The sequence below is a fragment of the Plasmodium vinckei genome (genome assembly GCF_900681995.1).
Source record: "Plasmodium vinckei vinckei genome assembly, chromosome: PVVCY_13".
NCBI lineage: Eukaryota > Apicomplexa > Aconoidasida > Haemosporida > Plasmodiidae > Plasmodium > Plasmodium vinckei.
The window spans coordinates 1,794,669-1,818,389 of NC_051305.1; the positions used below are offsets into that span (position 1 = coordinate 1,794,669).

At 23.2% G+C, this 23,721-nt stretch overlaps 9 protein-coding genes across 9 annotated transcripts; 6 read left to right on the plus strand and 3 right to left on the minus strand.

Annotated features, from left to right (window-relative positions):
• Positions 1–344: 344 nt before the first annotated feature.
• On the plus strand, positions 345–2,725 carry PVVCY_1304840 (GPI transamidase subunit PIG-U, putative; the record flags this gene model as incomplete). The annotated part of the gene is made up of 7 exons (XM_037634780.1): positions 345–1,475; positions 1,572–1,658; positions 1,757–1,798; positions 1,894–1,974; positions 2,075–2,128; positions 2,361–2,481; positions 2,580–2,725. 7 exons carry the CDS (start codon positions 345–347, stop codon positions 2,723–2,725), a joined length of 1,662 nt encoding a protein of 553 aa, XP_037490828.1.
• A 1,479-nt stretch (positions 2,726–4,204) lies between these two features.
• On the plus strand, positions 4,205–5,866 carry PVVCY_1304850 (RNA-binding protein, putative; the record flags this gene model as incomplete). Its single annotated transcript, XM_008624160.2, has 2 exons — positions 4,205–4,277; positions 4,548–5,866. The coding sequence occupies 2 exons, from the start codon at positions 4,205–4,207 to the stop codon at positions 5,864–5,866; spliced, it is 1,392 nt and encodes a 463-aa protein (XP_008622382.2).
• Positions 5,867–6,418: 552 nt separating this feature from the next.
• Positions 6,419–8,188, minus strand: PVVCY_1304860 (protein kinase, putative; the record flags this gene model as incomplete). Its single annotated transcript, XM_008624161.2, has 1 exon — positions 6,419–8,188. One exon carries the CDS (start codon positions 8,186–8,188, stop codon positions 6,419–6,421), a length of 1,770 nt encoding a protein of 589 aa, XP_008622383.2.
• A 1,324-nt stretch (positions 8,189–9,512) lies between these two features.
• PVVCY_1304870 (DNA polymerase theta, putative) lies at positions 9,513–12,918 on the minus strand (the record flags this gene model as incomplete). The annotated part of the gene is made up of 6 exons (XM_037634781.1): positions 9,513–11,165; positions 11,291–12,071; positions 12,193–12,325; positions 12,441–12,501; positions 12,587–12,668; positions 12,857–12,918. The coding sequence occupies 6 exons, from the start codon at positions 12,916–12,918 to the stop codon at positions 9,513–9,515; spliced, it is 2,772 nt and encodes a 923-aa protein (XP_037490829.1).
• Positions 12,919–13,937: 1,019 nt separating this feature from the next.
• Positions 13,938–14,795, plus strand: PVVCY_1304880 (conserved Plasmodium protein, unknown function; the record flags this gene model as incomplete). Its single annotated transcript, XM_008624163.2, has 1 exon — positions 13,938–14,795. One exon carries the CDS (start codon positions 13,938–13,940, stop codon positions 14,793–14,795), a length of 858 nt encoding a protein of 285 aa, XP_008622385.2.
• A 1,416-nt stretch (positions 14,796–16,211) lies between these two features.
• On the plus strand, positions 16,212–17,032 carry PVVCY_1304890 (signal peptidase 21 kDa subunit, putative; the record flags this gene model as incomplete). The annotated part of the gene is made up of 2 exons (XM_008624164.2): positions 16,212–16,362; positions 16,629–17,032. The coding sequence occupies 2 exons, from the start codon at positions 16,212–16,214 to the stop codon at positions 17,030–17,032; spliced, it is 555 nt and encodes a 184-aa protein (XP_008622386.2).
• A 792-nt stretch (positions 17,033–17,824) lies between these two features.
• On the plus strand, positions 17,825–19,228 carry PVVCY_1304900 (CPW-WPC family protein; the record flags this gene model as incomplete). The annotated part of the gene is made up of 1 exon (XM_008624165.2): positions 17,825–19,228. The coding sequence occupies one exon, from the start codon at positions 17,825–17,827 to the stop codon at positions 19,226–19,228; it is 1,404 nt and encodes a 467-aa protein (XP_008622387.2).
• A 1,011-nt stretch (positions 19,229–20,239) lies between these two features.
• On the plus strand, positions 20,240–21,727 carry PVVCY_1304910 (conserved Plasmodium protein, unknown function; the record flags this gene model as incomplete). The annotated part of the gene is made up of 1 exon (XM_008624166.2): positions 20,240–21,727. One exon carries the CDS (start codon positions 20,240–20,242, stop codon positions 21,725–21,727), a length of 1,488 nt encoding a protein of 495 aa, XP_008622388.2.
• A 445-nt stretch (positions 21,728–22,172) lies between these two features.
• PVVCY_1304920 (protein tyrosine phosphatase-like protein, putative) lies at positions 22,173–23,318 on the minus strand (the record flags this gene model as incomplete). The annotated part of the gene is made up of 4 exons (XM_008624167.1): positions 22,173–22,215; positions 22,405–22,615; positions 22,808–23,020; positions 23,123–23,318. 4 exons carry the CDS (start codon positions 23,316–23,318, stop codon positions 22,173–22,175), a joined length of 663 nt encoding a protein of 220 aa, XP_008622389.1.
• Positions 23,319–23,721: the final 403 nt, after the last annotated feature.

Consider the following 23,721-nt stretch of genomic DNA (forward strand, 5'->3'; position numbering starts at 1 on the left):
AGAAAAAAAAAAAAAATTCTGCAAGGTTAAAATATTGACGCAAAATAAAAAAGAATAAAACATTTACACGGAAGGGAAAAATAACATAGCAACCGATATACACATTTATAATTTTATTATTTTTTATTTGACATTTATCTTTATTTTTTTGTAAAAATGGAATTATTAAATGTATTTTAAATTTTATCACTAATTGCTAATTTGTATTTTTTTTTCTGAACATAATTTCTTTGTGCAGGTTTTTTATTTCTTCCCGCGTTAGCTATACACAACGGGAACAAAAAACTGCTAGCCAATGTATGGTATAATATATATATGTACATTTTTTTTTATTCAACCTAAAAATGACCATAAGTAAGAAAATACAAAGCAACAAAAATGGATTATTCACTAGTTTGGTAATATGTGTAGCTTTAAGGGTACTCGTATTTTACGTGTTAAACATTTTAGAAGGCTCGAGCTATGGATATATTGAAAAGATTATAAGTATAGATAGTATGATGAAAAAAGAAGATATACAAAATTTAGAAATACCCAAGCTTAATAATAATGAAAACAAAAACTGGGAGCAAAATCATATAAATGATTTGAATAACGATTTAGAACAATACTTTCAAACAAATAAACATTATAATAAAAATATAAAACAATATTTATTTAAAAGTGATTCTATGTATTATTCATTTAATTCAGATATATATAATATGAAATATATATATGATAGTTATTTATTAAGTAAAAGATATAAAGACATATATTCATTTTTAGTACTACGAATTAATCCTATATTTTTAAGCTTTTTACATTTTATTATATTTAATGAAAAAAAAAATATTATGAACACGGTCAGAATAAAAACATCAGAAAAAAAAATAAATAGACAATCTAATATTATAGATATTTTTCCATATCATGAATTTCGATATTTTATGTTAATATGCTTAACAGATATATTCATAGCTATTTTTTTATTTCTAATAATTGAACATATAAAAAAGAAGAAAGATTTTTTTAATTATATTTATGAACAAACAAGCCAAAATGGATGGAAAATAATTAATCCTGTCTTGTTAATAAATATTTATTTAAATAATCCTCTTACGATTTTAGCAAATGTATTTTTATCTTTAGACAATTTTAAGTTGCTAATAATAACAATGTCTTTTTATTTGACTATATTAAGGATATCAACAAATTCAAACAAAATCATTTTATATATTAATTTTTTTTGTATAATTGTTTTAAATTCAATTCTTATTTATATAACATCCTTTCATTTTGTACTTATAATTATTGGGATAAATAATTTTATTATTTCTATCAAAGAAAATATAATTACTTCTCATATTAAAAACCAGATTGAATTTCAGAAACTCTTTTTTATCTTACTCAAAAATATTATCATTTTACTTTTCACTTGTGTGGTTTATGGCTTATTAATAATTGTGTCATATTATATGAATGGCAAATCGATTGTAAGCATTGAAAAAAATTGGAAAAAAATTGGAAAAAAAATTGGAAAAAATATAAGCACAATCTACATTTATATCTTTTACTTTTTTTTACCCCAGTCCTTTCTAAACAACACACTGATAAACGAATACAAGATTTTTTACCTGGTCCCTAATTTAGGGAATTATTGGTATATCTTTTCGACGGTAATAATTTGAAAAATTGATTTCATAAAAAATGAAAAAGTAATACATGCATATTATTGGGCTTTACATATGTTTTGTTTATTTTTTTCTTTCTATAGATGTTCAAGAATTATTACTACTCCTTTTTGTTTCTCTTTCACGTAAGATAAAATAGATTTTATTTTATATTTTATTCTATGTTTTATTTTTTTTGTACACACATATCTATGGACATTTCTCCCCTTCTCACCTCCAGTTTCATATCTTCCTTTACCCCGTACCACTTTTTTTCCGTTTATCGAAGACACCTCTTATTTATTTAAAAATTATGATCGCGGTAAAAATAGAGAAAAAGATTGCTAAATATGATTGCTTCATAGTAATGCGTGGACATTTATGCATATATATTTATATATTTTATATTTTTTTTTTTTCAGATTGCACTTGTATTTCATCCAAACATAGTAGTAAACGACATAATATACGTATTGGTATGTTAATTCGAAAATAGCAGCATTTAATAATTTATAAAATATGAAATTATATATAGTATGTATTTTTTTTTCAGACATTATTAGCTATAGATTACGAACATATGTTATATACTATTCCGTTTGCAAAACTAGTAAAAAGCAGAATGAACAAACATAATATATGTCTACATATGGACTTTTTCCAATATTGTAACAATTATTATTTTTTATGTATTTACATTTTTTTTAGCTGTCTATTTGGGTAGTTCATTTTAGTATGTTCTCAGTTACTTTGAACATGTGGTTACGTAAAAATACTGGGAATGCAAATTTTGTTTTATTTAACCAGCTGATTGTTTTTAATATAACAGGTAAATTTCACGCATTATTGTGTATGCACTTGTTTCTTTCAATTGCTTATGCTTATTTATGCTATTTACATAGCCTATTTTTATTTATTTTTTTATAGCCTTTATAATAGTAAATAGCATAAAATTTTACATTCGAGTCCAAACCCCAACTATACAACGGGAAGAAGGAAAATGCATTGTAGTGTCAAAAGCCAGTAATAATGAATTTAAACTTTTAAATATGTTTAAAAAAAAAAACGAATAATAATTTTTTTTTACATATAAAATATATAAATTTATTATGACTTGGTCAGAAATATTATAACTATTTAACATAATTTATTACAATAAAATATGTGTGCAATATTTTTTTCTACAAAACATTTATATATTGAAAAATGCACACATTTATATTCGTTTTTTTATTATAAAAATATGTAACTTTTTTTTTTTCATGACATATAAAAATGTATATATTATACCAACATATTGTACAGGTATATATATGCATATGTTCATACAATTTTTTTTATTGTTAACTTTTTTTTTCGTTATATATAAACATTCGAATTAAAAAAGTAAAATATAATTCTCCTTCAATTTATATATTGTATATGCATACGTTCTGTACGTTGCAAAGCAGGTTATATGAGAGCAGCATTTATTGCTTGGTATTATCATACAGCCATGTACATATAGTCATACATATAGCCAATATACAGCCATACAAACAGCCAACATATAGCTATACAAACAGCCGTACATACAGCTATCGATATAGCCATGTACATATGCAACAACTTTAAAATGAGTAGGATGTATTTTCCAAACTTTTTAAGAGAAACAATACAACAGTGTGAGTGGCAAAGATTTACTTCCTATTTATTTAACCATTTTCAATGATATAAAAATATTTTAAATAAAAACATAAAATAATTTTTTTAGTAATATCCTTATTTTATTTATGTGAAGTTGTATATCCTTAAAATTTTAAGATTAAAAAAAAAATTAATAAAAAAAAAATATATAGCACCATACTAAAAAATACTTGTTTTAGCTATATTTTTTTATTTTGCTATTTTGGTTATATATATCCATACAAAAATGTAAAGAAAAAAACAAGAAAAAACCAAGAAAAAAAACTAAGAAAAAAATGATGAAATAAAGAACAAACCATATGTATGAGTTGTTTAGGAATGATATATATTCATAGTAGTATCACCACAATTGCGTATGCCCATTTTTATGCTTACTATTTTTACGACATCGCGGAATATAAAAAAACAAAGAACTACTGAACTTGTGGGTATTCAAAAATATTTTACAATAAGGATATATATATATATATTTTTTAATTTTGAAACATTTTTAAATTATATAATTAGTTTACAATTGAAAAATAAAAATTAATATAATTTTATTAAATTTTACTTTGTATAATTAAATTTAAGAAAAAAAATATATTATTTTATATTTTTATTTTTGTTACATTTATATGTATTTATATTTTTTGCATAATATAGATATTAAAAAAATAACTACCAACTTTTTTATTTTGTTATTATTACTAACATATTTATAAATGTAACATTTTTTTAATTGTTAATTTTTTTACATAAAATCAAAGAATATTTAAAAAAAAATATAACACCATTTTAAGTAGCCAAAATATTTCTTTATATTTTTTTAGTAAACTTTATTAATATATAGTTATAATATTTTTGTATAATTTTTTTAAAATAAAATGGCATTATCTTTATTTAAAAAAAAAGAACCTAAAGAAGAACCTAAAGTTGATGATCCAAACATCCAAGCAGGTTAGTCTCACCACCAGACATATATCATTCAATAAATTTTACTTTCCTACATATACCATTTTGTGTCACTACTGTGTGTCATTTTATTTTTAATGATGAAACTAAAAAAGCTGACAACAAGTTGATGATAGCTTATATTATTTCACCAAGATCTCTGAAAAAATAAAATAAAAAAAATAATTCATTTTTTATGGCATCACAAGTGTGAAGGTTTACCTTTTCTTACAACATTTTCTACATTTTTTTTGCATTTTTTTCTACAATTTTTAGATGAAGACATAAAGGCAAACAACCAATTGACTGAATCGACTGCAGCAGAGTCTGAAGTAAAATCTAACACAGACAATAAAAAGAAAAGTGATAAAAAAAAAAAAAATGACTCTGACTCTTCAGATTCATCAGACTCATCAGATTCTTCTTCAGATGAAGAGGAACCTAAAAAAGTTGAACCCGTAAAAGTAGGAAACAAAAACAAGAAAAAGGATGACTCCGATTCTTCAGATTCATCGGATTCTTCTTCAGATGAAGAGGAGACTAAAAAAGCTGAACCAGTAAAAGAAAAGGCAGCAAATAAGGAAAAGAAAAAAGCCGATTCAGATTCATCAGATTCATCAGATTCCTCAGATTCCTCAGACTCAGATGAGGAAGTAAAACCAACTCCCCCAGTAGAAAATAAAAAAAAAACAGCTAACTTATTAGGTAACCAAAATAAAGTAGATGGACAAGGCAAAAGAAAAAACGATGCTTCATTTGATAAAGGAAAAAATAAAAAACAAAAATTAGGAAAAGATAACAAAAAACAAAAAATGAATAATGGAATAAACGGAATGGCAAATGATGAATCAAATAACTTAGATAATAATAACAAAGGAAAGATAATTGCAATTAATAATATAAGTAAAGATCAAAGTTATGAAGATTTAAATGATTTTATAAAAAATATGTTAGGAGAATTATATAATGAAGAAGATATGATGTTAGGAGTTAGTGCATATTATAATTGTGCATTTGTATTTTGTCAAACTGACAATATTAAAGAAAAATTATTATTTAAAAACAAAGAAAAATTTAAAGGTGCACCTCTTATTATTACTGAAGGAAATCTATCATCAACTATATATTTATATACATCAAACCCCAAATTTAATGAAGAAGATGCTAGATCATTGTTTGGTGAGTATGGAAATGTAACTAATATCTATGTATATGGAAATAACAGTAGTAATAATAATTCACACACAAAAAAAACAAAAGTTAAAATTACTTATGATTCACCAAGAGGTGCTTTAAAAGCATTAGAAAAGGATGGATATTTGTGGAAAAATTATTATATACAAGTTACACCATCAACAAATACTAATAGTAATCCAGGACATAGTAATAACAATAAAGGGGACAGAAACAATAGCTTCTTTAAAAAAAGACCTGGAGGAAACGGAGGAAATGGAGGAAATGCTGGCAAAGGATTTGGTGGTAAAAAGTTTGGAAATAACAACAACAGAGATAACAACAATAGAGATAACAAAAACAAATTTAATAAAAAACCATTTAACAATTTTAAAAATAAGAAAAATTTTGAAAAAAATTAAACTTATAAAATGTTGAAAAAAGATATATATATTTTTTTTTTTTGCGTGGCAAAATTAAAATGAATTATAAATCATAAAATAAATAATATCATATTTATTTACACAAAATGGATGTTTTATTGTGAAATTCAACGAAGTTGTTCATGTTCACTTTTGCAATATTTGTGATCGTATGATCTTCTTTTTTTACAATATAAATTAAAAAAAAAATAGTACATATATACAATGTTGTATATATATTATTTCATCTTCCTATTTAGTAAATATACAAAGTGTGCATGTTCAATCTACATACACAATCTTATTGAATTATTTATTTATCTATACTTTGGCATTTGAAAATTATATATAATCCTAAATATTTTGGTGTTTAAACGTTTAAATTTAATTATACACTTGTTTACGTTTTCATTATATTTTTAATTATATTAACCACTAACAAATTGCTTAAATTCAACGACACATTTTGTTAAAATTTTACTGTTTACCCTTGTTTCACATGACGGTCTGAAAATATTGGGTATATATGCATGGATACAGTACTGAATTAAGTTAGATGGAATTAGTCACTCCTCTGGTCATTTGTGCTATGAGATTGGACAGATCGAGCCAACTAGGTCTATGTACATGATCATAGATTAAAAGATTTTTCAAAAGGAAAAATAATTCCGGTTTTTTTACAAATGATTTTATATTATTAACTTTATATTGAAATGCTCGAGAATCATCAATGTGATTTAAAATATCTTCACTCATTGTTACAATATAATAAAAGGATAATCCTAAACAAAAGATGTCATTTTTCGTAAGATACTTATCTATATTACCTACTTTATTTTTATTTTTTTTTAATTGATTTGTTTTTTTTTTTATATAAAATAAAAGTTCAGGTGAAATATATTTCATAGGTGCCCTTGTTTTATTTATAACATAAAAATAATAATTTGACAACTTAATTTTTGGAACAAAATTGCCAATTAAAATATAAAAACCATTATTACTTATAAATAGGTTACTTGGTTTTATATTTCCATGAACTATATTTTTTTCTTCAAAATAATTCATAACTTTTATAATATTACATAAACTTTTAAATATCATATCATCATTAAATTTGTATTTATTATATGGACTCACATTTTCAATCATTTTTTTTATATTACCATTTAACAGAAATGGTGTTACAAATCCTGCAACTTGTTTATTTTTTTTACCACCCTCTTTTTTGCTTAATACAATTATATCACTATATGGAACTACCCCCACACTTTCATATGTCACCTCGTTATTTTGGTCATAATTTTTACCACAATTTTTACTACAATTTTTACCACAATTTTTACTACAATTTTTACCACAATTTTTACTACAATTTTTACCACAATTTTTACCACAATTTTTACCACAATTTTTACCACAATTTTTACTACAATTTTTACTACAATTTTTACTACAATTTTTATCGCCATTTTTTGTGGTTTCTCCTTTATGCCCTTTCCCGTGTTTGCCATTTGGGTTGCTTTCTTTTTCTTCCCCTTCAAAATGGGATCCTTCATTTTCTTCATAACTAGCCATATCTTTACAATACTCTTTATATTCATATATAGAATTTTTTATATATTTTCCCTCTTTAATTAGCTTGTTAATTTTTATATTATCTGAATTATCTTCTGAAAATATAAATTCACGACTCCCTACTATTGTCTCATCACAATCTATAATTTTTATATTGTATAAATAGCTTCGATACCCTTTACTATTTTCATTGCGTTTATTTTTACCACTACGATTTTTACTATATTGTAAATTGGGTTGATAATTTTGATAAGAATTAATAATTCCACTCCTTGTGCTGAAATATGAATTTTTTATTTTTTCAACTAAGGGATCACCATGAATATTGAAATATGGAAAGTCAAATCTAAAATTATAACATGGTTCATTCTTTAATACTATATCATATTTTTCTTGAATTGTATTTATTTTTGAAAGTTGTTCTTTTATTCCTTGTTTTTTATCTGATAATCTAAGTAATATTTGGTTAGCATTTGTGGATTCATCTGATATTTTATTTTCATGATTAAAATTGTCTGAACCATATTCATCTCTTTGTTGTTCTAAATTTACACATATAGATTTTGTTGCATTTAACATTTTATCTACATTATTTAAACTTTTTTTTAAATTTTTATGAACTATATTTCCATTATATTTTATTACATAACTATGCCCAAATTTATTATTATAACCTTCATTTTCAATAACATATATAAATTCCTTGGGCCACAGAATTTCTCCTATTAGCAAACCCCATTTGCTCATTTTTTTCCCACACACACATTTGATAAATACTCAAATCAGAAAATTATACGTATTACTACTACACATAAATCATTATTTTTATTCTCTACTATTTTCCAATGATTTTTACAATATTTAACATATAAATGGTGTATATATTATTATGTTTTTTTTTCACGTTTTTCAAAATGGCTAGCACTAATGAAAAAAAAAAAATCAAAAAAATTCAAAAATGCCTGTACAGTTTTTATTAATTTGTGTGTCACAAGAAAAAAAAATAAAAAATTAACACAAATTAACCTGTCTGGTCATGTAAAAATGTAGATATATTTAGCTATTTTTTTTTTTATACAAATATACATGTAGGTTCATGTAAATTAAAATCACAAAAATACACATGTACAACCATACAATTAGCTATTTTGAAAAAAAAAAAATCGGAAAATTGTAAAATTATAAAAACAAAACACAAAAACAGGTAAAAGTGAAATAACATTGTCGGAAAAATGGGAATTAAAAATTATGGGGGACAATTTTTGACTTCATCTTCAACAATAAATTTTCTAAAATTATGCAAAAAATGTTTCTATAAAAAAAAAGAAAGTAAAAATGGAAGTAAAAATGAATATGATATATTTTTCTGTCTGTGTGAATTATTTTTTTCTGCCTGTGTTAATTATTTTTTTTTTTCTATTACAATGAATTTTTAAAATTCCGAATAGCTTTACAATTAAAGGAAAGATTATAACAGCTTCGTATGTATAAATTTTTTAATTCTTTTGTTTTTAATTTATATCTGAAAAGGTGTTAAAAAAAATTAATATGACTTCATAATTTCCACACATTTGATTGTTTTAATAAAATTAGCAAAGTAAACAATTTTACGTACTTTCTTGAAACGGTATAAAGATCAGTATTAAAAAGTTCGTAAATAATCAGACTGAAGTAAAACCTTTTTATCTTTACCCACTCAAATGTCTGGGATATTTCTTCAATATTTATTCTTGAGATAATAAGGTGAAGAATGGAAAGAGATATATGCATTTATTAAAAGTGTAAAGTTGGTGTTTTTTAGTTTTTTTCTTACTCTCCGTTGAGAATTCTTTCGGAAACCTCCTTCAAATTGTCATTTGTTTGCATCTTGTACTTTCGTAATATGTCTAGATTGAGGTCTAGGTATTTGAAAATTTTTAAGGTGTTCATTTTGTCGTCATTTTGAAGTAACGCACTTTCATATACTTCGAAATTAATTTTTAAATTTATCTCGGAACCTAGACAAAATACAAAAATCATTAGAAGCGTATCCGGAGAAAACCCTTCAAAAAAAAAGCATATAAAGAGATAGCTAAAATAATAAGAAGCAAAATGTTGAATAATTATCTTTTTGTTTGTCTATACCTTTAACATAGGTGGTATGAATTATAGAGTAATTAAAAATAAAATCTAAAGAAGTAGAAGCCGAATGAACATAAGAAGATATTTCGGAACACATAAGTTCATCGTCTTCTTCAAGAATGTCATATACATAAATATTATTTTCTTTATTGTTTATATTAATAAGAAATAAATGCTTAATGAATTGGACAAATAAATTTGGAAATATATTTTTATTAATATGACTATCTTTAAAAATAGATAAAATTGTTATAAATGGTATTGTAAATTTTTCATTTTCTTGGTCTAATATATTATTTGATTTATAATGATTACATAAATTTTTGAAGAGATGAATTTTTTGTTGTAAATTTGATTTTATTATCATATCTGTATTAATATGTTGATTTAAAAAATTAAAATTAAAAATGTTTCCCATTTTATATAAGTGGACATTATAAATTTTTTCAAATATATAATAATAATAATTTTGTTCTTTCTCATAAGGTATAACAATTAATTTATTATCAAATAAGTATTGAAAAATTTGCTTAATTTCGAGTATTATTTTTTCTTTATATTTTTCAGGCCAATCATTATCTTTTATTTGGCTAGTTTCCATACCATATTTACAAAATTTAAGGGCATATGAAAAAAAAAAATATAAAATATCTTTTTTTGTTTTTATAATATTTAATTCTATTAGTTCGATAATAAATTTGCATAGATCAAAATTTTTCATTGTACTTTCTATTGTCTTTGTATCTACATCATTCCGAAATAGCATTTTTAAATAATCTATATCATCTTTACAATTTAAAAACATTATTACCTTCCCATCACAATTAGTATCATAATCTTTGATATAACAATTACTATTATTTGTATTAATAACTTTTGTAAGTTTATATTTTTCTGTTTCATTATGCAAATTATTGTTTCCTTTTGTATTATTATAATGTAACGGTTTTATAGCCAAATTGGAATTTCCCTCAACCTTTTTTTTTAACCTTCCACATCTTCCAGATATTTGAATAATTTGATCTTTTGTTAAAAATGACATACCTATTTTTATATTCCTTATAATTATTGTATGCACATTAAAATTTACACCAACAGATAAAGTGGTTGTACAACAAAGACAAAAAAGTATATTATTTCTGAGGGCATTCTCAATAATGTCTTTTTCATTTTTTCCTAACTCAGCATGATGATAAAAAATTCCATTAATAATTAATTTTTCAATTTCTACAATTCTTATATTTATATCTTTTACCTCATTTAATTGACTTATTAAATTTTTTCTTTTTTCTAATAATTCAATACTTATATTAAAATCATTATTTTTTAAATAATGAGATATTACATTACTAATAAATGATGCAACTTTTTCACTTTGTTTTTTTGTTGAACAAAATATTAATACATTTCTTTTTAAAATTAATTCTTCACTTAATATATATCCTAAATGATCTGGATCTAATACATATGGAATATCCAAAGTCCTTTCAATATATTTTTGTTCTATATCTTTATACATCACATTTTTTATTTTATACAGGTATTTTATTTTTTGGGTCTTTTTGCTACTTACTCGTATCTTCGCTTCCAGCCATTTTCCGATCTGACCAAAACAGCGAAAATTAAAAAAAAAATATGAACAGGCAAGGTAAATTAGGGGCATTACATGTATGGAAATAAAAAAAATATGTACACGTGTGTATATGTATATATATTCGCATAGCCTACATGATCGATGTTGGACAAAGTTGCAGAGAAACCATATGCTCGTAAATTAAAAATATGATTGTAATTTTTTTGAGCATATTTAATTTTTGTTAATAAGGATTCAATAAAAAACCCTCTTTGTAAATCATTGATATAATGAATTTCATCAATAATAAAAATAAAATTTGATTTAAAATTATTTTTAATTATAATATTAATTATAATATTAGCTTGTTCATATGTACATAATGCTATATCAGTCGATGTACTATAAGAATAACCAGTAAAATTAAAGCTATTAAATTTTTTTATATTTAATGAGACTGTATCATTTCCTAGTAGCATTTCATAATAATCATATTTTTCATTTATTAGTGATACAGTTGGTAAAGTTAATATAACTCTATATCCTTTGTATAAAATAAATCGTATAATTATAATATCATAAATTAAAGTTTTTCCCATTCCTGTTGGCATACTAAACAAAAAGTTTTTATAAAATTCTTTATCATTTTGAATATTTTTTATTGGTGTTGTGTTCATATTTTTTTCCTGAACATGTTCTGTCATTACATTACTGTGCAGGCATTTTATCATTTCCCCTTTTTCTCTAAAATTTTCAAAGGCAGAAAAAAAATCTGAATTCAATATCTCATTTATATCTTGAACATGTGTAGCATCGTATATTATATCATCTTTTTTATTATTTAAACCATTTTCAATATATTCATTTTCAAAAGCATTTCTTAAAAATTCGATTTGCTCATCGTGCAATTCATATATTCCAATTTTATTATATTTGCTGCATGAACAAGTCAGGAAAAGACGAAAAAAAAAAAATTAGCTTAAGTGTGCATAATGTAGCTATTTTCACCAAAAATTGCATAACCGATTTTTTTGAACTTTTACAATGTGGTACTTACCTTATGATAGATGGTGGTATGTAGTAGTATTCAAAATTCTTTTCGTCATGAATAAATTTTTCTATTTTGTTTAGATCGTTCACTGTTTCATATACAAATTGGTCATTGTTTATTGAGGAATATTCTCCTGTTTCTATAAATGGTTATACACACGTACATAAAAAGTATGAACAAGTAAGGTAATATATTATAGGAAATGGGATTTATATTTATACAAATGGTTGTAAGTATGTCCATTTATTCATTACTTGATATGTTCAATTTTGTGAGAATATCATTGTCAAATTCCGAAATCTCTCTATAATTAGGCTAATTAAAAATAAAATTAATTTTTTATTATTTTTTTTTGAAAAAAATAAATAGCATATATATGAACATGTTCATATTTACTAACACTTGTATAGACATGTCCCGATAAAGAAATGTATATCAGCTGGTGATTATTTTTATATAATTTTTTTTTAAATATTCCTAATCTGTAACATGTTTATATTTGAAATAATGAAGAATATAATTTGATAAAAACAAATATGTAGACTATAATTGGTCTATAGCAAATAATGCATATTTCAAGAGTAACAATAAAATGAACAAGATTGTTAATCCATTATATTTTCACATATATACATAAATATTTAAGCATGTATACAATTTCTATTTTAACCTTCTATGACATATTGGTGGGTTTTCCTTTTTATTTTTTTTTTTTTGTTTTGCAAAAAGCATTGTGTTACACCAAAAAAAACAAAAAGCAATTTGATTAATTATATCATTCTTCCATTTGTTGATAAAAATAGACTGAACTAATTTTTATAAGTCTATTTTGTACATGTAAAAAAATAACATAATCTTAACTTTCTATTCATTATATACTAAAATGTATTAACTGTTAATACATTATATACCTTTATAAAGAACATATCAATTTATGATTTTGCTTAATTATAAATTAGTTTGATTAAATTAAAAATATAATTTCTTATAATCCATCATATTTCAAAGTATGATAAAGAATTTTTTTTTTTGATAAAGAAATCGATTAAAATTTTACATTACTATTTCAATTATAATAACATATTTTTTATAAATTTATGTACATTAATAATATTTTATTATTTAATAATTATAATTTTTAAGTTTCATATTATCATATAGCGAGTGAGAACAAATGTGTAAAAATAGCTATACAATATTATGCATACATTAGCATATATATTTGAGTAGCTATATGGCGGTGTGGCATTTTGCCTAACTATCAAAAAAAAAATATATAAAGCGGATGGACCTCCTAATTATTCTTAAATAAGTTGAAAAAAAAAATAAAGAAATTATTTTAGATATATTTTTTTCAAAAAATCTCGATCTGTATAATATAATTTACATTTTTGTCAAAAATGGAAGGAACGCAATGCATGCCCAAAATATTTTTCTCGCCCTACCGGAAATAACGACCACAACAGTATATCATAAAAATTAGTAAACATAATATAGTATTGCTCAGTTTTACATATATATAATATTTTTTTTACTTATAAATATTTAAAATAGTTGTATATAGAAAGTTATTTTTGTTAATTTTTTTTTGCCTTCTGAATTGGAAGGTTTGTCGAATAAGAACGTTGTTATGTATGTATAATATATTTATATTTATTAAAAACAGGATAAAATATTTTACGTAGTATGCAATTATATTAGCTTGTTTAAAGAAATATTTTTTTTTTCAGAAAGCTGAGTATAATGCCAAAATGTCATTTTTTGATGATTCGGTATCAGTTGAATCCAGGGTGGATAAATTTGATGAAGAGATCGAAGAAAAGGAATTTGAAATTTTTGATAAAGAAAAAAATAATAATGAAAAAAAAATATCGCAAAAATATATCATTATAAATGATGAAGAAGAATCAACTACTATAATAAATAGAAATTTCAATACAAACAAAAAAACAATAAATATAAAAGGTGAGTACCATTCTTTTAAACTTCCGAAATTTTTAGAGGTATACCCTGATATTGAAAAGAAAAAAAAAATAGATATACAAAACAATGAACAAAATGGATTATCAATTGAAAAGGAAACATATGATATATCCCAAGTAGGTCCAAATAAAAGTGCTGTTATATCATGGACCTTTGATGAAAATTTATATACACAAATAAAAGAGAAAGAAAATATTAATAAAAGTGAAAACAATAATCAAGAATGCTTAACAGATGATAGTGAATTAAATATATCCGATTTAGACGAATTTTATGAAAAATATAATGTAGATAATAGTGAAATTATAAGTGTTTCAAGTAATGATGAAAATGACAAAGAAAATATTTTATTAAATAATCTAGAATTTTTAGAAACTAACTCATTTATTGTAGAATATAAAGATGGAAAGAAAATTCTTTTTGTTGATAATAATCCGTATATTTTAGAAGAAGATAATGATTTAAATTATTTAATTGAGTGTACAGATGAAAATGTTTTATTGATACATGGAAAAATTGGAAAAAAATTATTTATTAAAACAATTTCAAAGGAAGAACAAATTCCCCCACAAAAATTTAATACCCCTGAAGAAAATATATATTATTCACTTAACGAAAATACATAATAAAATAATATTACAAAAATACATTTTTAAATATTAAACACTAAATGGAAAATTAAATAATCACATTGCCCAGTGATCAAACTTAAAAAGACCACCCTTAAATTATTTTTTCTTAATTAATATTATATATACTTGATAATTTTCATCCCATGTTTCACTTAAAGCTTATTAACTATCAGATTTCGTACAATTCATTTTGTTGTATAAATTATAGTTGGCATGTCTTAGCTTATACAGAACATGTATATTTAATATTTCATGGGATAACTAAAATAGGAATAAATAATAGGTGTCTATCATTTTTTTTTTATTTTTACGAAATTTTGTACTAGCCAAAAAAATATGCTTTATTTTTTTTTTTTTGTAAATATAGCTCGATTTAAGCATATATAATATTCCATGTTCAGAAAATTTAGTTTCCCTTTTTAAAAGACAAAAATGAAATTGCTTGAATCGATTGTGGGTATTTTTTTGTGTCAATGCTTCATATTATTATGTTTCAAAATGCCGACGTTTTATTAGTACTATTATTATTGTTAGCATAATTTTTTTAGTGATATATATTTTATTGCATTTTATTTCTTATGATTTTATATTTTTGTGCATGTACACATCATACATAACTACACAACATTATATGAACATCATACCATTTGGCTGTTTATAAAAAAAATAATTTCCCGCATTCTAACTATTTATTATTATTATTAATATTTTTACATGACTGTTAATAAAATATAAGCATTTTAAGGATTTTGTAAAAATATTATACATATTCCGATTGATACTATATAAGTACTTTATATACCCTAATTTTTTCAAACATCATGAGTAGGTTAATTATATAAAAATTTGATTTATCCAACGTATTGATTTTGCTAATTAAAATATATGATAATGAATTAACTACATTTATGAAATAATTAAAAGTAAAATGCATAAAATTTGCATAAATATTATGTTCCAAATTGTGAAAATTATAAAAATAAAACTCTCTATAATAATCCATAAACTTGTTGAAATTAAAAATAAATGAAAAATGATGTATTGAAAAATTTATAAAAATATTTTAGGCACAATACTTTGCCTTGTTATGTGATATCACTTCAAGGGCATTATTAATATATGCTTAATAATGGCAATGCATAAGAACTATGTATATATATAATATATATAGCATATTTAAAAAGAAAAAAAACAAAAATATAAATAACTATAAATTAAAAATAAATTAGTTTATTTTTTTTTTATATATATTTTTAATTATGTTGTAATTGTAACTATCCGCAAATAATAAAAATACCGAATATAAAAAGAATTGTATGCTTTTTTATTTTTTTTTTAATTTTTTTAGTAGAACTTATATTTCATAAAAAAAAAATACACATACATACAAATAAAATATTCGATATTATAATGGATTTCATAAAGGACCAATATAATTCAGTAATATTAGATCTTAAAAAAACTTTTAGAAATGCAAGAGATGGTATATCCCACATATTAGGTGTTATATGTTTGTTACTAAATGCTTTTATGATATGGAAATTACTAGTAGTAGCAACAGGTTAAAAAAAATGAAATACAATACTATACATATTATAAAAATCATGCTCATGTATGCATATATATATGACTATATCTACGAAAAATTCCTTTGATATGTTCAGATATCTTTCCATTTTGCCAATTCATTAACAATATAATTTATTTCGTAGTTATGTATTATATGCATTTGTTTAGTTTATTACTGTGCTTATACTACAAAATTGTATAAAAAATAATAGGATAATAATATTTTTTTATTTTTTTTCATTTTATTTATATATGCAGGATGTGAGTCCCCTATTGTTGTCGTGTTAAGTGGGAGTATGGAACCCGGATATTACAGAGGCGACACTTTGGCTTTATACAATCCAGCCGTTATACATGCCGGTGATGTTGTAGTATATCAAATACATGGAAGAGATATTCCAATTGTTCATAGAATATTAAATATTCATAGAACACATGATAATCAATATCATTTATTATCAAAAGGAGATAATAATAATATTGATGATAGAGGATTATATGATAGTCATCAATATTGGTTAGAAAATCAACATGTACTTGGACTTTCAGTTGGATATGCACCATATATCGGAATGCTAACAATATGGGTTAATGAATACCCAACTGTTAAATGGGGTATAGTTTCAGTAATGCTATTAATGATATTACTTGGGTATGAATAATTTTGTTTTTAATTAATTTTTTTCAAAAATATTGTAAAACTGCTATGATTGGAAGCAATATAGAACATACATTCATATATATATATATGTATACGTGCATACATTTTGTTTTTAATTTATTTAATTCGAAATTTTTATGAGGACCATAAGTTATAGTTCTCAGTAATTTTTTTTTTTTGGACGATAATAGACATCAACAAATGTTTATATAATTTTTAAGTTTAAAACAAACCTTAAATATAAAAAATAGTAAAATATAACTTAAAAAATTATTAATATTTATATTTATTTTTTCTTCCATCCTATGTATATACATTCTATATTACAGGATTTTTATGCCAACTTGAAAGTAATACCATATCTCATGCATATCTCAGCTTATTCAAAGGGAAAAAATGTTTCTTAAGACATATTTTCATTTTTTATATAATAAATAAAAATTTATTGGATTTTAGCTTGATGTCCAATTAGTTATACCTTTTCCACCACATATATGGATGTGAATTTTTAATTGTTTTAAAATTTATGCAAATATATTTCATACAATTTTATTGGCAATGCGCATATGTTATAGAGATATGTAATACCCTCTTTAAAGAAAAACATTGTCTACATATTTAATTTTTTTATTTTACATACCCATCCTTTGTATTTCCTATTTTGTATTGTATTAGCTAGGTTTATCAAATTGTAATTTTTAAAGTTTCACATTGTTACAACATATTTGATATTGTTTAAATTAGTTTGGTTTATATAATACCCATTCGAATATTCTTCTTCCCTTTTTTTAAAATGGCACGGCTTTCCTTTATACTATTAGTTGCACTTGTGTGTGTGCATATTTTTTTTTTTACATGCACTGTTCATAATAAAAATGATAGCAAGTCAGAAAATATATTAAGCTCAAATGGAATTTTAAAAAATATTGTAAAACATTCACCAAAAATAAGCGAAGATGAAATAAATGAAAGTACAATGAAAATAGTTAAAAAGGCACATGAAGATGAAAATAAAATGTTAGAAAAAATAGGAGCATGTCAAAAAGATTATACATTACCATGTCCAAAATATTGGAAAGAAAATAAAAAAATTATGAACAATGAAGAAATTATTACATGTACAGCTAATAATGAATATGAAGGATTTTGTGAAAAATATCAATCATTTACTTATTTTACTGAAGAAGATAAAATAAATTTTGAATTAAGTTGTAATGTAGAATGGGAATGTAAAAATTTAAATAGTACTTGTCTAACTGGAAAAAGAGATTATAGTGAGCCATGCCCTATAGGGTTTATTGTCCAAAACGATAATAGTTGCAAAGCTGATATAACAATATATAATGGTATGTGTAATAGTGATAATATAAATTTTAATCACATGAACAATTCAGAAAAAAATGATTGGAGTATTGCATGTGGTGCTTATTGGGAATGTTATAAAGAATGTCAATCCAATGAAATATTTTCAAATTGTCCAAAAAATTGGAAAGAAATAAATAAATATGATTGTATACCAAATGAAAAATATAAAGGACCATGTAAAGGAAAACATAATTTTCAATATTATACAAAAATAATGAAAATTGAATTTGAAGAAATATGTAAAACTAAATTTGTGTGCATAGAAAGTTGTCAAAAAAATTATGAACAAGAAGATTGCCCAATTGATTGGGAAAAACAAAATGGATACTGCTTAGCACCAACATCATTTAATTTTTGTAATAAAAAAAAATTATCAATTGAAAATTTAACAGTAAATGATAAAATAAAATTTGAAAAAGAATGTTTAGTTAATTGGGCATGTAAAAAAAATGAAGATGGAAATTCTTTTTGTCAAATTGATTGGTCTTATGATTGTCCATATAATTGGATAAAACAAAAAAATAATAATGAAAAAAAATATATTTGTAATTCTTCTAATTATAATGGAAAATGTAAAGATATTATTTTAGAAGACAATACAAATGAAGTTACTAAAAGAAAAATAGCTTCAAGTTGTCATACCCCTTGGCCATGCATAGATAAAAAACGTATACCCTTTATGGATACCCCTAATCAATATGATACAAAACAAAATAATGATAAAGACAAAATAAATGGACCAGTAACACAAAAGGGAGACATATATAATAAAAATCCTTATCATATAATTGATACTGATAAAGATTTAGCTGATTTTGATATATTGTCATAATGTTTCATATTTATGGACAGAATTATTCGTAGAATTGCAAATGGGAAAGTAGCTCCACGACCATAACTACGCATAGGAATATTTTGTAATCAAAGTGGTACATTCCATTTTGATATGTTGTCAAATTGACTACTGTGCACACACCATATGTATGTAAAATAGTGTACCACGTGTTTTAAATGTTATTTTTATACTCCTTTTTAATAGTTTAGGATAATAATTATTGCCTATTTAAGGAGAGTGTTACCAGGGGTGTGAATTAAAAATTGTTAATAAAAATTGTAAAATAGTAAAAGTAAAAATAGTAAAAGTAAAAATAGTAAAAGTAAAAATAAATATGCAATAACACTGTAAAATGGTTGATTGCCAAAGTTAATTATTTGTCTGCATTTCACAAATAAACAAAATAAAATTTTCTTGTATAATTATATTACACTTTTCAGGTGTGCACATATAAGTAATTATTTATGCCCACCCTGTACAAACAAACTTTTTAAAACATCTTACACAAATTGTGCCTCTATTTTTTATATTTATTTTTTCGTTATGTTTGTTCCTTAAACAGCAATTTAAGAATCTGTTAATCATCCGAAAGAGCAACAGAAACAAAGTAAAAAAATATAAAATAAAAAATTATTTTCTTTAACTTTTTTAATTTAAAAAATTACCATATCGGAAAACGATAGTGTAATAAACTATTAACTATCAAAACATTGGATTAATCTGAATATATTTAACATTTTTGTTTGTAATTTTTATTTTAATTTTTTTTTATATAATATTTGCCTGCACACAATATATTACTGTACATATGGATGAAGGTCAATAGGGAAATAAATTCAGTAGCAAAATTAAGAATTAAAAAACTTTTCACTTCCGGTTTATAAATGTAAGAAAATATTAACTAGTTAAACTTTCTTGAATAAAAGAAAGAAGTAACAACATTGTATTAGTTAGTATAAAGGAATAACATATTCTCTGAAAAAAAATTATAATTTTATTAAAATCAAAATGAATCTAATAAGCCAAGAACAAAACAAAGAGGATAGGACAATACAAAAAGATAATGAACTATCACAATCCTATTCATACTTTTCAGAGCTAAGAAAAAAAATTATTTTAAAAGAAAAAGAAATTGCAGAGAGACGAAATAAAGAATTAAAAAGAGGACATAAAAATGAAACTAATAAAGTTATATATAGAACATTTGATGAATTTTATAAATATAAAAAAAATTATGAAGATTATGAAAGTAAAATAAAAAATGAAACATGGAAATCTTTAAATAAAAGTCGATACAAAGAAAGAGACAACATAAATAATGATATAAAATTGATGCCTATTGAAAAGAGTGATGACAAATATTCATATTCCAAATTTAAAATGGAAAGAGCTGGAACAGTTAAACAATTAAAAGAATATTTTCAACAAATTCAAAATGAAAAATTACAAAAAAAAAATCAAAGTCTACTTCGTAAAAGTAGTAGTAAAAATTATTCTACACCCTTAAGTGATAATAACATAATCATAGAAAAAAATGAAAATGATATAAAACAGGATGAATCTAACCAAGTAGAATTCCACACTGAACAGGATAATATAAATGATTTAAGCATAACTGATTTAAATATAAAGACAGATAGTAATAAAGTTACTACAAAGAATATCGATTTTTCAGGAAATTCTATTGTACTTATTAAAAAAAATAATAACAAATTCAATGATGATCTAAAAAGAGAAATATCTATTGAACGTGAAGATACAAATGAAGGGGGTAGTACATTTGGAAGGGGAAGTACCTTTGAACGAGAAGACACAGAAGAAATAATTGAAGATGAAATATATAATGAGGATATAGAAAATATGGATAAAACTGAAATAAATTTATTATATAATTTAATTAATGAAATGAAAAAAGGATATGATAATGATGAAGATTATATTTCTAATTTAATCGAAGAATTACATAATTCAAATAAAGGATATATGGTTGATAAAATACTTCATATTTTAAAAAAATTTGATAAAAATGGAAAACCATATCAAATATCTAAACTTTCTGCTGACTCAGAGGAAAGCATAATTCCAAAAGACCTGGATAACCCACAACCAGCGGAAAATACAATTATAGAAAAACGTGAAGAGTTTGAAAGTACCATATCTGATCAGGTTGATAAGGATGAAGCTAACAATACTGCAAAACTAAGCTTGAATAGTGAACATTTAGAAAGTGGAGATGCCGAAAAAGGTGAAGAAAGAAGTGACGAAAAAAAAAAAGAGGACAAGGATGATAGCCAATTCGAGTGGTTTTATTCAAATATGGACGACATTTGTAAAAGAGAAATAAATTCAAGTATGGATAAAAATATCATTAATGATGAGACCAAAGAATATTCAAGTGATAGTAGTGAAAAACAAAACTTATTTCTATGGCTAGATAATAAGCATGTTGAAAATGTTATAATTGAGGAAAGTCAGATAGGGGAAGACACAATTTAATAATATTCCTAAATCAAAATAACGACCTACTGATTTGGGGAAGAAAATACAACCTATATATAAAATAGGGCACACAAAAAAGACTAAATAAAATACATATATATATTTATCTTTTATAAAGCTAAATAAGCTTTTCTTCTTTTGTGTATGCTCACTTTTTTTTTTTTTTTAGTATTTTTATCTTATGCATAACTTGTATATTATTATATTCCCCACTATTTATAATTAAAAGTTATACCCATATGTATATGCAGCATATATGATGCTAATTTTTTAATATTTTATTTTATCAATTGTTTATCTTTAAAAGTGTATTTACGTGTTATAACATAATTATTTTGTTTTTAAAACATGTTTTAACTTATAAAAAAATAAAAAAAATCAAAAATGTAAAAATATAGAAAACATATGTGAAAGTCTTTTTTGACTTCTCCCTTTTATTTCCTCAGTCCATCTTTTTTTCATTTGTGTTTTTTCCTCTGCTTTTTCTAACAAAATGGGAAAATGATAAAATAATGAAATCAAAGTGCACGCACATTTTGCATAGAATAAAAAACGTGTGCAAACGACCCAATTATAAAATGGCTAGCTCAAATAGCCAAATAAATAAAAAAATAGCTAGCTAAAAATAATTAACTTAAAATGGCTAGTTAGCATAGAAAATGAGAAAGACTTACCTAACAGCCGCTGCATAAATAAATATGCTTCCGGGAATGTAGAGGAACAAAACAAAAATACAAAAATAGTAAATATCAATTTGAAAATTCAAATTATTGGGCATTGCATATGGAAATGATCTTAAAAAAGGAGTTGCTTGAATATTTTTTAGACTAGTCAGTGTACATACAACTTCAGATACAATTCCTATTGGGTATAGTATCAATGGAACTATAAAAAAAAAAACAAAATAATATTATATAAATCGGAAATAGTAGATATATTCATAATGCATATCAACATAAGTCACAACTTTTTGGAGTATGGGACTATTTCCCCATCTCGTATGCTCATTGTTTTGCTAAATATGTGCACACAGAGATAGCTATTTTGGTATAAAGTTTTTTTTTTAGTTAAGCATACGTTTATTTCGTAAGGATACTAATATTCCAATTCTTATATTTAGTGAATTGAGTGAATATATAAGATAGCGAATTATATCTATAATTGCCCATGAAATTAAACAAGACAATATCCATTTATTATTGTTTGGTAAATAGTTAAAAATTAAATGAACAATAAAAAAACGGCTGAATATTTGAGTCACTACTATTTTAAAATCCGATCTTATTAAACCTGTAAAAAAAAATTAAAAAAATATGCACATGTTTTGCAAAATAGCTATTTATAAATATGTATTTATAAATGGCTATAATGATTTAACAAAATTAAGCATACCGAAAAGTGATGATAATACATCAAAAATGGCTAATGTCTGAGTTATTGATATTAGATTTTTATGTTGGACCCAGAATTTGGTAATAGGGTATTTATCTTTATATAAAGCAAACTCTAACGAAACATACAACACACATACCCACAATGCACAGGATATGGCATTGTAAATAAATAAAAATCTATTCTTTATACCCATTTTTTTAAAGAAAATTCGGATATTATGAATACTTGTATAATGGATATATTATATATATCCCAAAATATATCAATTCTGGAAATTGATAGTTAAAAAAATTGTTTATTTTATATGATAAGGCATATTTTAATTGATACAAAAAATATTTATATAATAATACCCTTTTAAAACAAAATACTAATATGCACATAAAAATTATATTTATGACAAAGTCAGGAAAAAAAAATAATTTTCCAAAAAATAGCTAAAATGTGAAAAAAAAAAAAAAAAAAAAAAAAAAAAAAAAGTTGGTGGAAATAAAAAAAATAAAACGAAAAGTATACAAATATATATATTAGGACTGTAGAATATTTATTGCTATAATTTTGGTAGTATCCATATTATTAGTTAGCATAAATGAATA